The 15,868-nt window shown below is 44.8% G+C and overlaps 1 protein-coding gene across 1 annotated transcript in view; it reads left to right on the top strand.

The window, feature by feature from the left end:
• LOC311132622 (glucosidase 2 subunit beta-like) overlaps window positions 1-15,868 on the top strand; it is a 100,847-nt gene that overhangs the window by 77,168 nt on the left and 7,811 nt on the right. The window contains 1 exon segment of the mRNA XM_084165868.1: window positions 9,066-9,662. Coding sequence (XP_084021994.1) covers window positions 9,066-9,662 — 597 coding nt within the window.

Raw genomic sequence — 15,868 nt, 5'->3', positions numbered from 1 at the left:
AAACGTGGCTGGGTCTTTCAGCATGACAATGATCCCAAACACACCGCCCGGGCAACGAAGGAGTGGCTTCGTAAGAAGCATTTCAAGGTCCTGGAGTGGCCTAGCCAGTCTCCAGATCTCAACCCCATAGAAAATCTTTGGAGGGAGTTGAAAGTCCGTGTTGCACAGCCCCAAAACATCACTGCTCTAGAGGAGATCTGCATGGAGGAATGGGCCAAAATACCAGCAACAGTGTGTGAAAACCTTGTGAAGACTTACAGAAAATGTTTGACCTGTGTCATTGCCAACAAAGGGTATATAACAAAGTATTGAGGAACTTTTGTTATTGACCAAATACTTATTTTCCACCATAATTTGCAAATAAATTCATAAAAAATCCTACAATGTGATTTTCTGGATTTTTTTTTCTCATTTTGTCTGTCATAGTTGACGTGTACCTATGATGAAAATTACAGGCCTCTCTCATCTTTTTAAGTGGGAGAACTTGCACAATTGGTGGCTGACTAAATAAAAAATTTCCCCACTGTAATTGCAGCATTACGGCAAAAATGGAAGAGGAAAGTGGAAGGGGAAAAAGTAAGGAACTTGTCTGTCGGTCTTGCATTATAACATAATTGGTTAAAGAAAACTGTGATAAATAAACAAGTATATCAGTTTCCTTTAAGGACCAAAGGATTGACAGCCGTCCCATATAGATTGCAAAATAGTTGGGAAGAGATTTTTGACGTACCGTTGCCATGGCATTGTGTTTATGAACTGATACGCAAAACGACACCGGATTCAAAAATTAGAATCTTTCAATTTAAATTATTATATAAAATTCTTGCTACCAATAGAATGTTATTTATATGGGGGATACAATCTTCCCAGCTCTGCAGATTTTGCTGCGAAGAGACAGAATCATTAGATCATTTGTTTTGGTACTGTCCATTTGTAGCTTGTTTTTGGACACAGGTCCAGGAATGGCTAAAGGATTGCAATATTTACCTGGAGCTAACCCTGCAGATAGCACTACTGGGTGATCTGAAAAGTCATAGTCAATCGATCAATAATATAATAATATTTTTAGCAAAAATGTTTATTTTCAATTTACAATCTGTAGAAACAATGAGAATAGAAAGGTTCAGAACTTTTGTGAAACATCACAGTACAGTTGAAAAATATATGGCAAAAAGAAATAGATGGGTGTTGTTGAATGGAGTTGAAGGATGGGACTAATAACAACTAACAGCAACAAGTTAACTAACGTAAAGCATCACTGTATATTACTCCTGAGTGGCGCAGTGGTCTAAGGCACTGCATCGCAGTGCTAACTGTGCCACTAGAGATCCTGGTTCGAATCCAGGCTCTGTCGCAGCCGGCCGCGACCGGGAGACTCATGGGCGGCGCACAATTGGCCCAGTGTCGTCCAGGGTAGGGGAGGGAATGGCCGGCAGGGATGTAGCTCAGTTGATAGAGCATGGCGTTTGCAACGCCAGGGTTGTGGGTTCGATTCCCACGGGGGGCCAGTATAAAAAAAATATATGTATTCACTAACTGTAAGTCGCTCTGGATAAGAGCGTCTGCTAAATGACGTAAATGTAAATGTAAATGTATAATAAGTATATAGGTTATAGGTTGAGAGCTTTTGTGAAAGAGCACAGAAAGATATGGCATATAGAAGCAAACCAGATGGACATCATGAAAATGATCGGAGAGGTTGAGGGTAGAGGAAGTTCAGGAGTAAAAACAAACAAAATATAATTATTGTAAAATTGACTGTGTCCATAAAATACAGTGAGGGAAAAAAGTATTTGATCCCCTGCTGATTTTGTACGTTTGCCCACTGACAAAGAAATAATCAGTCTATAATTTTAATGGTAGGTTTATTTGAACAGTGAGAGACAGAATAACAACAACAAAAATCCAGAAAAACGCATGTCAAAAATGTTATAAATTGATTTGCATTTGAATGAGGGAAATAAGTATTTGACCCCCTCTCAATCAGAAAGATTTCTGGCACCCAGGTGTCTTTTATACAGGTAACGAGCTGAGATTAGGAGCACACTCTTAAAGGGAGTGCTCCTAATCTCAGTTTGTTACCTGTATAAAAGAGACCTGTCCACAGAAGCAATCAATCAATCAGATTCCAAACTCTCCACCATGGCCAAGACCAAAGAGCTCTCCAAGGATGTCAGGGACAAGATTGTAGACCTACACAAGGCTGGAATGGGCTACAGGACCATCGCCAAGCAGCTTGGTGAGAAGGTGACAACAGTTGGTGCGATTATTTGCAAATGGAAGAAACACAAAAGACCTGTCAATCTCCCTCGGCCTGGGGCTCCATGCAAGATCTCACCTCGTGGAGTTGCAATGATCATGAGAACGGTGAGGAATCAGCCCAGAACTACACAGGAGGATCTTGTCAATGATCTCAAGGCAGCTGGGACCATAGTCACCAAGAAAACAATTGGTAACACACTACACCGTGAAGGACTGAAATCCTGCAGCGCCCGGAAGGTCCCCCTGCTCAAGAAAGCACATATACAGGGCCGTCTGAAGTTTGCCAATGAACATCTGAATGATTCAGAGGAGAACTGGGTGAAAGTGTTGTGGTCAGATGAGACCAAAATCGAGCTCACTTTTTTCCCTCACTGTATATATATTTTTTTTCTAGAAAAAAAACATATGGGGGATTGGAAGTGATGCAGACAATTACATTGATGAAACAATCTATCTGCAATATTAAAGTTGATCTACCCCTAAAATAAAATAAAAAAAATTAAAAAACGTCATAGTCAACATAGCTACTAAACCAAAAGCTTACCTTGACTTGGAAGAGTTCCAGTGTTGGCTAGCCATAGCCAGCTAGCTAACATAGCATCCCCCTCTGTTTGAACCAGGTGATTGAGTAGGCTAAACTAGCTAGCTGTATTCGCTAGCTAAGTAAGTGAAAGTAAAACATATATATATATATATATATATATATATATATATATATTACAAAATATAGCTAGCTAGCTCTCTCTCTCTCTCTTGCTTCTCCTTAATTTTGGAAGAAAAGAATTTGTTCAAATCTGTTCAACTGTGGTCTTTCTCTCTCTTTGAGTCAACTACTCACCACATTTTATGCACTGCAGTGCTAGCTAGCTGTAGCTTATGTGTTCAGTACTAGATTCATTCTCTGATACTTTGATTGGGTGGACAACATGTCAGTTCATGCTGTAAGAGCTCCGATAGGTTGGAGGACGCCCTCTGGGTGTTGTCATAATTACTGTGTAAGTCTATTGAAGGGTGTGAGAACCATGAGACTCCTAGATTTTGTATTGAAGTCAATGTACACAGAGGAGGACAGAAGCTAGCTGTCCTCCGGCTACACCATGGTGCTACCCTACAGAGTACTGGTGATGCTACTGTAGACCTTCATTGCAAAACAGTGTGTTTTAATCAATTATTTGGTAACGTGAATATATTTAGTATAGTTTTATCTAAAAAGGATAACTTTTTTAATGTTTCACAATTTTTTCTTTTTTTCTGAAATTCACTGAGGAGGATGGTCCTCCCCTTCCTCCTCTGAGGAGCCACCACTGATACACAGACAGAGAACTTCCACTATGTCAACAGAGCATGATGGCCTTGGAACATCCTGATGCTCAGTCAGCAACAACCATCTTAGCTTAGCTCCCTGTAACCGTCCCTCCAGCTGTAGCTCCTCCCCTTTATTTGTAAACAAGCGAGGAGGTTCAATAGGCTTCATAATGTAACGATGTAATCAAGAGGCCACCGTCCAGAACCTTCCATGCTGGGCGCGAACCAGGCACTCATCAGAATTTTCACAAGCGTCTGATTGAACATTTATGACGCGTCTCACACCGCACTGCATACCAGGACTCTGCTGTGAAAACAGGGTATTAACATGGCCTAGTCTCCCCGGGGACTCTGCTGTGAAAACAGGGTATTAACATGGCCTAGTCTCCCCGGGGACTCTGCTGTGAAAACAGGGTATTAACATGGCCTAGTCTCCCCGGGGACTCTGCTGTGAAAACAGGGTATTAACAAGGCCTAGTCTCCCCGGGGACTCTGCTGTGAAAACAGGGTATTAACATGGCCTAGTCTCCCCGGGGACTCTGCTGTGAAAACAGGGTATTAACATGGCCTAGTCTCCCCGGGAACTCTGCTGTGAAAACAGGGTATTAACATGGCCTAGTCTCCCCGGGAACTCTGCTGTGAAAACAGGGTATTAACATGGCCTAGTCTCCCCGGGAACTCTGCTGTGAAAACAGGGTATTAACATGGCCTAGTCTCCCCGGGAACTCTGCTGTGAAAACAGGGTATTAACATGGCCTAGTCTCCCCGGGGACTCTGCTGTGAAAACAGGGTATTAACATGGCCTAGTCTCCCCGGGGACTCTGCTGTGAAAACAGGGTATTAACATGGCCTAGTCTCCCCGGGGACTCTGCTGTGAAAACAGGGTATTAACATGGCCTAGTCTCCCCGGGGACTCTGCTGTGAGAACAGGGTATTAACATGGAAGGGGTTTGCCACGATGTGCAAGTGTACAGCTGTGGTGAAAAGTTTTGAGAATGACACAAGTATTGGTCTTCACAAAGTTTGCTGCTTCAGTGTTTTTAGATATTTTTGTCAGATGTTACTATGGTATACTGAAGTATAATTACAAGCATTCCATAAGTGTCAAAGGCGTTTATTGACAATTACATTAAGTTTATGCAAAGAGTCAATATTTGCAGTGTTGACCCTTCTTTTTCAAGACCTCTGCAATCCGCCCTGCCATGCTGTCAATTAATTTCTGGGTCACATCCTGACTGATGGCAGCCCATTCTTGCATAATCAATGCTTGAAGTTTGTCAGAATATGTGGATTTTTGTTTGTCTACCCGCCTCTTGAGGATCGACCACAAGTTCTCAATGGGATTAAGGTCTGGGGAGTTTCCTGGCCATGGACCCAAAATGTCAATGTTTTGTTCCCAGAGCCACTTAGTTATCACTTTTGCCTTATGGCAAGGTGCTCCATCATGCTGGAAAAGGCATTGTTCGTCACCAAACTGTTCTTGGATGGTTGGGAGAAGTTGCTCTCGGAGGATGTGTTGGTACCATTCTTTATTTATGGCTGTGTTCTTATGCAAAATTGTGAGTGAGCCCACTCTCTTGGCTGAGAAGCAACCCCACACATGAATGGTCTCAGGATGCTTTACTGTTGGCATGACACAGGACTGATGGTAGCGCTCACCTTGTCTTCTCTGGACAAGCTTTTTTCCGGATGCCCCAAACAATCGGAAAGGGGATTCATCAGAGAAAATGACTTTACCCCAGTCCTCAGCAGTCCAATCCAATGTACCTTTTGTAGAATATCAGTCTGTCCCTGATGTTTTTCCTGGAGAGAAGTGGCTTCCTCGCTGCCCTTCTTGACACCAGGCCATCCTCCAAAAGTATTCGCCTCACTGTGCGTGCAGATGCACTCACACCTGCCTGCTGCCATTCCTGAGCAAGCTCTGCACTGGTGGTGCCCCGATCCCGCAGCTGAATCAACTTTAGGAGACGGTCCTGGCGCTTGCTGGACTTTCTTGGGCGCCCTGAAGCCTTCTTCACAACAATTGAACCTCTCTCCTTGAAGTTCTTGATGATCCGATAAATGGTTGATTTAGATACAATCTTACTAGCAGCAATATCCTTTCCCGTGAAGCCCTTTTTGTGCAAAGCAATGATGACAGCACGTGTTTCCTTGCAGGTAACCATGGTTAACAGAGGAAGAACAATGATTTCAAGCACCACCCTCCTTTTAAAGCTTCCAGTCTGTTATTCTAACTCAATCAGCATGACAGAGTGATCTCCAGCCTTGTCCTCGTCAACACACTCACCTTTGTTAACGAGAGAATCACTGACATAATGTCAGCTGGTCCTTTTGTGGCAGGGCTGAAATGCAGTGGAAATGTTTTTTGGGGGATTAAGTTCATTTTCATGGCAAAGAGGGACTTTGCAATTAATTGCAATTCATCTGATCACTCTTCATAACATTCTGGAGTATATGCAAATTGCCATCATAAAAACTGAGGCAGCAGACTTTTTGAAAATTAATATTTGTGTCATTCTCAAAACTTTTGACCACAACTGTAGTTGCATTATTTTCCAGAGAACGCATAGAGTCTTGAGTTGATTGTCCCACTTATACCACAGCTATAATTTAACACATTTGCCGGTATAAATGTGTTCAACATCCACTGAATTATCTAGCAAGTTTACTAGATAGCTAAACTAGTCGCCTTGGTAACCAAACAAACAGACTTGCTAGTTTAACTAACCAAACCATCAGTCCTGCTGTCTTGCTATTATAAAAATCGAATTCAACAATGCAAATAGTATTTTGAATTTGACTTTTGCTTCCAAAAGCAGCTCAAACATAGAACATGTAAGAATGAACTTCATAGCCATTGAATATCGCAGTGCATTATTGGGAAATAATGCACGCTCTATAATGCCCTTCTAGCCAATCATGGTATGAATAGCAATCTTTTGAGCGACTCTATATGTTAACCTGTATCCACCTGCCTGCGGAGGAGCTCAACCTTATGTTTGTGGTTTTACTATAAAATGTACACCACCAGGCCTAAAACTAGCAATTACATTTTCTTCTCAACGAGGAGCAAAGTTGAATTATCTTATGCACCACAATAGTTATTTGTGTCATTAAAGCAATAACACAGAGATATGGTGATTCTCCCAACACATTATTAAAGGGCGGCAGGTAGTTTAGTGGTTAAGAGCGCTGTGCCAGTTCTAATCCCCGAGCCGACTAGGTGAAAAATCTGTCGATGTGCCCTTGAGCAAGGCACTTAACCCTAATTGCTCCTGTAAGTCGCTCTGGATAAGAGCGTCTGCTAAATGACGTAAATGTAAAATGATGCTAGAGAAATCACCTTACAAGCTGCGTTGGCAGTCCCTAAAAGCAAGCCCAGGGGCAAAACATTTGTATTCTTATCACACTTCTCCAGTCGTCAACCACTTTTGACGCTGTACGAGTACGAGCACCCGTCTACAACGATGTCCAGGAGCACAGTCATTGGTTGCCATGGCACCATCACAGAGCTGCTATCCTCTGCTCTATCTATACCTTTGTTCGTCAGATGGGGCACATTCTATTGCTATGTAGTCTAATAACTTTGTCGACCATAAACATAGCTAGGCCTACTTGTTGCATATTTATATAATTTCTTTTCAATACACATTCTGCATGCTTGCTTAAATTATGACATTGTATTTTCCACAAGCTGTTACCTCAATCCGTTTAATACAAATCTACCAGCTGAGTTGAAGTATTTTAGTATTTACATTTAAGATCAAATCAAATCCGATCACAAACAGCATCAAGAGGTTGTAGATAGCCAGACAGATTAACAGGCAGACGGACAGGCAGCCAGACAGACTAACAGGCAGCCAGACAAAATAACAGGCAGACAGACAGGCAGCCAGACAGACTAAAAGGCAGACAGACAGACAGACAGGCGTACAGACTAACAGGCGTACAGACAGGCAGACTGACAGGCAGACAGACAGGTAGACAGACAGGTAGACAGGCAGATTGACAGGCAGACTGACAGACAGACATACAGGCAGACTGACAGACAGACAGACAGACAGACAGACAGACAGACAGACAGACAGACAGACAGACAGACAGACAGGCAGACAGACAGGCAGACAGGCAGACTGACAGGCAGGCAGGCAGGCAGACAGTCGTACAGACTAACAGGCGTACAGACAGGCAGACTGACAGACAGACTGGCAGGCAGACAGACAGGTAGACAGACAGGTAGACAGACAGGTAGACAGACAGACAGACAGGCAGGCAGGCAGGCAGACAGACAGACATGCAGTCAGACTGACAGACTGACAAACAGGCAGACAGGCAGACTGACATGCAGACAGGCAGGCAGGCAGGCAGGCAGACAGGCGTACAGACTAACAGGCGTACAGACAGACTGGCAGGCAGACAGACAGGTAGACAGACAGGTAGACAGACAGGTAGACAGACAGACAGACAGACAGGCTGACTGACTGACTGACTGACTGACTGGCAGGCAGGCAGGCAGGCAGGCAGGCAGACTGACAGACTGACAAACAGGCAGACAGGCAGACTGACATGCAGGCAGACTGACAGGCAGGCAGGCAGGCAGGCAGGCAGGCAGACAGACAGACATACTAACAGGCAGACTGACAGGCAGGCAGACTGACAGGCAGACGGACTAACAGGCAGACAGACAGGCAGGCAGACTGACAGGCAGACGGACTAACAGGCAGACGGACTAACAGGCAGACAGACAGGCAGGCAGACTGACAGGCAGACGGACTAACAGGCAGACGGACTAACAGACAGACAGACTAACAGGCAGACAGACTAACAGGCAGACAGACAGGCAAGGTGAAGAACACTAAGTCCTTTGTGGGGAAAAGGAAATGTGTTTTGCGAGGTCTCCATGACGACCCCACTGTATGGCAGATGAGGTGATGACGAAGAGCTCCAAGAGAACACAGGACCTGTCAAGGCCCTCGCGATCTGACGAAAATGTTAGCCAAAATAATGTTTCTCTCTCATCTCTTGGCTTTTCTACCATTTGAAAACCTTCCAATTCGGCTCGCTGGTGAGGGATGACACAGCGGATGACAAAACTCATGTGTCTCACTGTCTGTCAAGCTCGCTTTTTATCCGACTGACATTTGCTGGCTCAGGTACAGCCAAGCTCGGGAGAGCCGGGGATAAGAGCAAGATACAGATGGCTTTTCCTCAGAATTCTGTCGAGCTCAAGATTTTCCGGAAAGCTCCTGAATCGAGGCGTTTGCACACTCCTCAAAATGTAATTGGTTGTGGGGGAGATCACAGTGTACTCTGTCAGTATGTTCTATAACAACACCGTGGTTCACGCTGCTTCGTCCATGACCTTTACTTTTTATAATTCCACAAACCCCCCTATATATTAGTGAGTAAGGCTTGGTACACCGGTACGTCAGTATCTTTTCAGTCTTCTATTAGTGAGTAAGTGAAAGAAGAACAGATCAGTAGTGGAGGCTCCTCAGAGGAGGAAGGTTCAGGATGGTGGAGGTCAGTGGAGGCTCCTCAGAGGAGGAAGGTTCAGGATGGTGGAGTTCAGTGGAGGCTCCTCAGAGGAGGAAGGTTCAGGATGGTGGAGTTCAGTGGAGGCTCCTCAGAGGAGGAAGGTTCAGGATGGTGGAGTTCAGTGGAGGCTCCTCAGAGGAGGAAGGTTCAGGATGGTGGAGTTCAGTGGAGGCTCCTCAGAGGAGGAAGGTTCAGGATGGTGGAGGTCAGTGGAGGCTCCTCAGAGGAGGAAGGTTCAGGATGGTGGAGTTCAGTGGAGGCTCCTCAGAGGAGGAAGGTTCAGGATGGTGGAGTTCAGTGGAGGCTCCTCAGAGGAGGAAGGTTCAGGATGGTGGAGGTCAGTGGAGGCTCCTCAGAGGAGGAAGGTTCAGGATGGTGGAGTTCAGTGGAGGCTCCTCAGAGGAGGAAGGTTCAGGATGGTGGAGTTCAGTGGAGGCTCCTCAGAGGAGGAAGGTTCAGGATGGTGGAGGTCAGTGGAGGCTCCTCAGAGGAGGAAGGTTCAGGATGGTGGAGTTCAGTGGAGGCTCCTCAGAGGAGGAAGGTTCAGGATGGTAGAGGTCAGTGGAGGCTCCTCAGAGGAGGAAGGTTCTGGATGGTGGAGGTGTAGCTGTTACGTTGATTGGCGAGAAAGCATCTGATTGATTGGCGCTACACCACAGTGAGACGCCTCAGAAACCCCATGCCATTGTTTTTTCGTCAACAATAGCGCGCTCTGTCTTTCCGAGGAGTGTTGTCCTCAGAAGAGTCACATAACAGAGGAACCGTTATGTAAAGAACATTTAGCGCTGGTCTTTTGCTAGCTGTCTGGGACTTTGATCTATTTCTTCTTCATTTCTTCTGCTTTTTCCCCAGTTTTCTCTCCCTTCCATCTGGCTCAGGGTTTAACACAGGGAAATAATGACAGGTTTTCCCAGGTAAGAGTCAGCCGGTGATCTAATGACAGAAATGGCACAGAGGCCAAAGGGGGTCCCAGGTTTAGGGGGAACTGTCTGAAGCAGGCACACCGGGGAGGGGAAGGGAAAGGGGGGGACGGCCGTGGGGTGTCACAGGAGATTGCTTCCACTGTGACAAGCCGCCATGTTGCGTGCAGACTTCCTGACAGCGAGCTAAGCAAAGAGACAGAATGGTATGACCCTCGCCGTGGCAAAACAAGAGCCAGATTTTTGGGGACAGCATTAATGTCAGAAGATCTACATTTTCGTTTGAGTTAATTTCATTAAAGGCATTTCAGTATGTGAGCTTCAGTAAAGGCCCTTTCAGTGTTTGTGGTTAGGAGGGCTGTGCAGGGATGCCGAGTTGAATTGCACTAGACCTGTACTGGTTGTGTTGGATATTGATATAGATACAGTGGCTTGCGAAAGTATTCACCCCCCTTGGCATTTTTCCTATTTTGTTGCCTTACAACCTAGAATTAAAATTGATTTATTGGGGGTTTGTATCATTTGATTTACACAACATGCCTACCACTTTGAAGATGACAAATATTTTTTTTTGTGAAACAAACAAGAAATAAGACAAAAAATATTTACAATTTACAATCTGTAGAAACAATGAGAATAGAAGGGTTCAGAACTTTTGTGAAAATCAAAGGACAGTTGAATAATATATGGCAAATAGAAATCCAATATAACAACTAACAACAACAAGATAACTAATGTAAAGCATACTGTGTCCATAATAAGTATATTGTTTATAGGTTGAGAGCTTTTGTGAAAGAGCACAGTTAGAAATATATGGCATATAGAAGCAAATCGGATGAACATCATGAAAATGATCGGAGAGGTTGAGGGTAGAGGAAGTTCAGGAGTAAAAACAAACAAAATAAAATTATTGTAAAATTGACTGTGTCCATAAAATGTATATAGTATGTATAAGCTGGAAGTAGAGGCCTAAGCGTTGTTGTTCACTAGTTTACTCCAATTAGAAGGGGTGGTGGGGTTGGAAAGTAATAAAGGGAAATATATACACTGCTCAAAAAAATAAAGGGAACACTTAAACAACACAATGTAACTCCAAGTCAATCACACTTCTGTGAAATCAAACTGTCCACTTAGGAAGCAACACTGATTGACAATACATTTCACATGCTGTTGTGCAAATGGCATAGACAACAGGTGGAAATTATAGGCAATTAGCAAGACACCCCCAATAAAGAAGTGGTTCTGCAGGTGGTGACCACAGACCACTTCTCAGTTCCTATGCTTCCTGGCTGATGTTTTGGTCACTTTTGAATGCTGGCGGTGCTTTCACTCTAGTGGTAGCATGAGACGGAGTCTACAACCCACACAAGTGGCTCAGGTAGTGCAGCTCATCCAGGATGGCACATCAATGCGAGCTGTGGCAAGAAGGTTTGCTGTGTCTGTCAGCGTAGTGTCCAGAGCATGGAGGCGCTACCAGGAGACAGGCCAGTACATCAGGAGACGTGGAGGAGGCCGTAGGAGGGCAACAACCCAGCAGCAGGACCGCTACCTCCGCCTTTGTGCAAGGAGGAGCAGGAGGAGCACTGCCAGAGCCCTGCAAAATGACCTCCAGCAGGCCACAAATGTGCATGTGTCTGCTCAAACGGTCAGAAACAGACTCCATGAGGGTGGTATGAGGGCCCAACATCCATAGGTGGGGGTTGTGCTTACAGCCCAACACCGTGCAGGACGTTTGGCATTTTCCAGAGAACACCAAGATTGGCAAATTCACAGATTTCACAGATGAAAGCAGGTTCACACTGAGCACATGTGACAGACGTGTCTGGAGACGCCGTGGAGAACGTTCTGCTGCCTGCAACATCCTCCAGCATGACCGGTTTGGCGGTGGGTCAGTCATGGTGTGGGGTGGGGTGGCATTTCTTTGGGGGGCCGCACAGCCCTCCATGTGCTCGCCAGAGGTAGCCTGACTGCCATTAGGTACCGAGATGTGATCCTCAGACCCCTTGTGAGACCATATGCTGGTGCGGTTGGCCCTGGGTTCCTCCTAATGCAAGACAATGCTAGACCTCATGTGGCTGGAGTGTGTCAGCAGTTCCTGCAAGAGGAAGGCATTGATGCTATGGACTGGCCCGCCCGTTCCCCAGACCTGAATCCAATTGAGCACATCTGGGACATCATGTCTCGCTCCATCCACCAACGCCACGTTGCACCACAGACTGTCCAGGAGTTGGCGGATGCTTTATTCCAGGTCTGGGAGGAGATCCCTCAGGAGACCATCCGCCACCTCATCAGGAGCATGCCCAGGCATTGTAGGGAGGTCATACAGGCACGTGGAGGCCACACACACACTACTGAGCCTCATTTTGACTTGTTTTAAGGACATTAGATCAAAGTTGGATCAGCCTGTAGTGTGGTTTTCCACTTTAATTTTGAGGGTGACTCCAAATCCAGACCTCCATGGGTTGATACATTTGATTTCCATTGATCATTTTTGTGTGATTTTGTTGTCAGCACATTCAACTATGTAAAGAAAAAAGTATTTAATAAGATTGTTTCATTCATTCAGATCTAGGATGTGTTTTTTAAGTGTTCCCTTTATTTTTTTGAGCAGTGTATAAAAGGATATGTATATACACTACCGTTCAAAAGTTTGGGGTCACTTAGAAATGTCCTTGTTTTCGAAAGAAAAGCAATATTTTTGTCCATTAAAATAACATCAAATTGTTCAGAAATACAGTGTAGACATTGTTAATGTTGTAAATGGCTATTGTAGCTGGAAACGGCTGATTTTTTATGGAATATCTACAAAGGCGTTCAGAGACCCATTATCAGCAACCATCAGTCCTGTGTTCCAATGGCACGTTGTGTTTGCTAATCCAAGTTTATCATTTTAAAAGGCTAAGTGATCATTAGAAAACCCTTTTGCAATTATGTTAGCACAGCTGAAAACTGTTGTGCTGATTAAAGAAGCAATAAAACTGGCCTTCTTGAGACTAGTTGTGTATCTGGAGCATCAGCAATTGTGGGTTCGATTACAGAATCAAAATGGCCAGAAACAAAGAACTTTGTTCTGAAACTCGTCAGTCTATTCTTGTTCTGAGAAATGAAGGCTATTCCATGCGAGAAATGGCCAAGAAACTGAAGATCTCGTACAACACTGTGTACTACTCCCTTCACAGAACAGCGCAAACTGGCTCTAACCAGAATAGAAAGAGGAGTGGGTGGCCCCGGTGCACAACTGAGCAAGAGAACAAATACATTAGAGTGTCTAGTTTGAGAAACAGACACCTCACAGGTCCTCAACTGGCAGCTTCATTAAATAGTACCCGCAAAACACCAGTCTCAACGTCAACAGTGAAGAGGCGACTCCGGGATGCTGACCTTCTAGGCAGAGTTGCAAAGAAAAAGCCATATCTCAGACTGGCCGATAAAAATAAAAGATTAAGATGGGCAAAAGAACACAGACACTGGACAGAGGAAGATTGGAAAAAAGTGTTATGGACAGACAAATCGAAGTTTGAGGTGTTCGGATCACTAAGAAGAACATTTGTGCGATGCAGAGCAAATGAAAAGACATTTGTTGCCTCTGATTAATGCCCTCCTTGCCTGGTCTGTGAGTTTTGGTGGGCGGCCCTCTCTTCTCTTGGCAGGTTTGTTGTTCTTTCAATTTTTTAATAATGGATTTAATGGTGCTCCGTGGGATGTTCAAAGTTTCGGATATTTTTTTATAACCCAACCCTAATCTGTACTTCTCCACAACTTTGTCCCTGACCTGTTTGGAGAGCTCCTTGGTCTTCATGGTGCCGCTTGCAGGGTGTTTTATTTTTATTTTTTTATTTTTATTTATTTCACCTTTATTTAACCAGGGAAGCCAGTTGAGAACAAGTTCTCATTTACAACTGCGACCTGGCCAAGATAAAGCAAAGCAGTGCGATAAAAACAACAACACAGAGTTACATATGGGGTAAAAAAACATAAAGTCAAAAAATACAACAGAAAATATATATACAGTGTGTGCAAATGTAGCATGTTATGGAGGTAAGGCAATAAATAGGCTATAGTGCAAAATAATTACAATTAGTATTAACACTGGAATGCTAGATGTGCAAAAGATGATGTGCAAATAGAGATACTGGGGTGCAAAATAGCAAAATAAATAACAATATAGGGATGAGGTAGTTGGGTGGGCTAATTTCAGAATGGCTGTGCGCAGGTGCAGTGATCGGTAAGGTGCTCTGACAACTGATGCTTAAAGTTAGTGAGGGAGATAAGAGTCTCCAGATTCAGAGATTTTTGCAATTCGTTCCAGTCATTGGCAGCAGAGAACTGGAAGGAATTGCGGCCAAAGGAGGTGTTGGCTTTGGGGATGACCAGTGAGATATACCTGCTGGAGCGCAGACTACGGGTGGGTGCTGCTATGGTGACCAATGAGCTAAGATAAGGCGGGGATTTGCCTAGCAGTGATTTATAGATGGCCTGGAGCCAGTGGGTTTGACGACGAACATGTAGTGAGGACCAACCAAACAAGAGCGTACAGGTCACAGTGGTGGGTAGTGTATGGGGCTTTGGAGACAAAACGGATGGCACTGTGATAGACTACATCCAATTTGCTGAGTAGAGTGTTGGAGGCTATTTTGTAAATGACATCGCCGAAGTCAAGGATCGGTAGGATAGTCAGTTTTACGAGGGCATGTTTGGCAGCATGAGTGAAGGAGGCTTTGTTGCGAAATAGGAAGCCGATTCTAGATTTAACTTTGGATTGGAGATTCTTAATGTGAGTCTGGAAGGAGAGTTTACAGTCTAACCAGACACCTAGGTATTTGTAGTTGTCCACATACTCTAGGTCAGACCCGTCGAGAGTAGTGATTCTAGTCGGGTGGGCGGGTGCCAGCAGCGTTCGATTGAAGAGCATGCATTTAGTTTTACTAGTGTTTAAGAGCAGTTGGAGGCTACTGAAGGAGTGTTGTATGGAATTGAAGCTCGTTTGGAGGTTTGTTAACACAGTGTCCAATGAAGGGCCAGATGTATACAAAATGGTGTCGTCTGCGTAGAGGTGGATCTGAGAGTCACCAGCAGCAAGAGCGACATCATTGATATACACTGAGAAGAAGAATTGAACCCTGTGGCACCCCCATAGAGACTGCCATAGGTCCAGACAACAGGCCCTCGAATTTGACACATTGAACTCTATCTGAGAAGTAGTTGGTGAACCAGGCGAGGCAGTCATTTGAGAAACCAAGGCTATTTAGTCTGCCAATAAGAATGCGGTGGTTGACAGAGTCGAAAGCCTTGGCCAGGACGATGAAGACGGCTGCACAGTACTGTCTATTATCGATCGCGGTTATAATATCGTTTAGGACCTTGAGTGTGGCTGAAGTGCACCCATGACCAGCTCGGAAACCGGATTGCATAGCGGAGAAGGTACGGTGGGATTCGAAATGGTCGGTGATCTGTTTGTTAACTTGGCTTTCAAATATTTTCGAAAGGCAGGGCAGGATGGATATAGGTCTGTAACAGTTTGCATCTAGAGTGTCAACCCCTTTGAAGAGGGGGATGACCGCGGCAGCTTTCCAATCTCTGGGGATCACAGACGTTACGAAAGAGAGGTTGAACAGGCTCGTAATAGGGGTTGCGACAATTTTGGCGGCTAGTTTTAGAAAGAAAGGGTCCAGATTGTCTAGCCCAGCTGATTTGTAGGGGTCCAGATTTTGCAGCTCTTTCAGAACATCAGCCTTCTGAATTTGTGTGAAGGAGAAGCGGGGGGGGGCATGGGCAAGAAGCGGGGGGGGGGGGGGGGGGGGGGGGGGTGGTGCCCCTTGCTTAGTGATGTTGCAGACTCTGGG

The sequence above is a fragment of the Coregonus lavaretus genome (assembly GCF_964263955.1).
Source record: "Coregonus lavaretus genome assembly, chromosome: 7".
Taxonomy (NCBI): domain Eukaryota; kingdom Metazoa; phylum Chordata; class Actinopteri; order Salmoniformes; family Salmonidae; genus Coregonus; species Coregonus lavaretus.
Note: the sequence above shows the minus strand (reverse complement) of the source record. Positions and strands in the feature narration are given on the sequence as shown.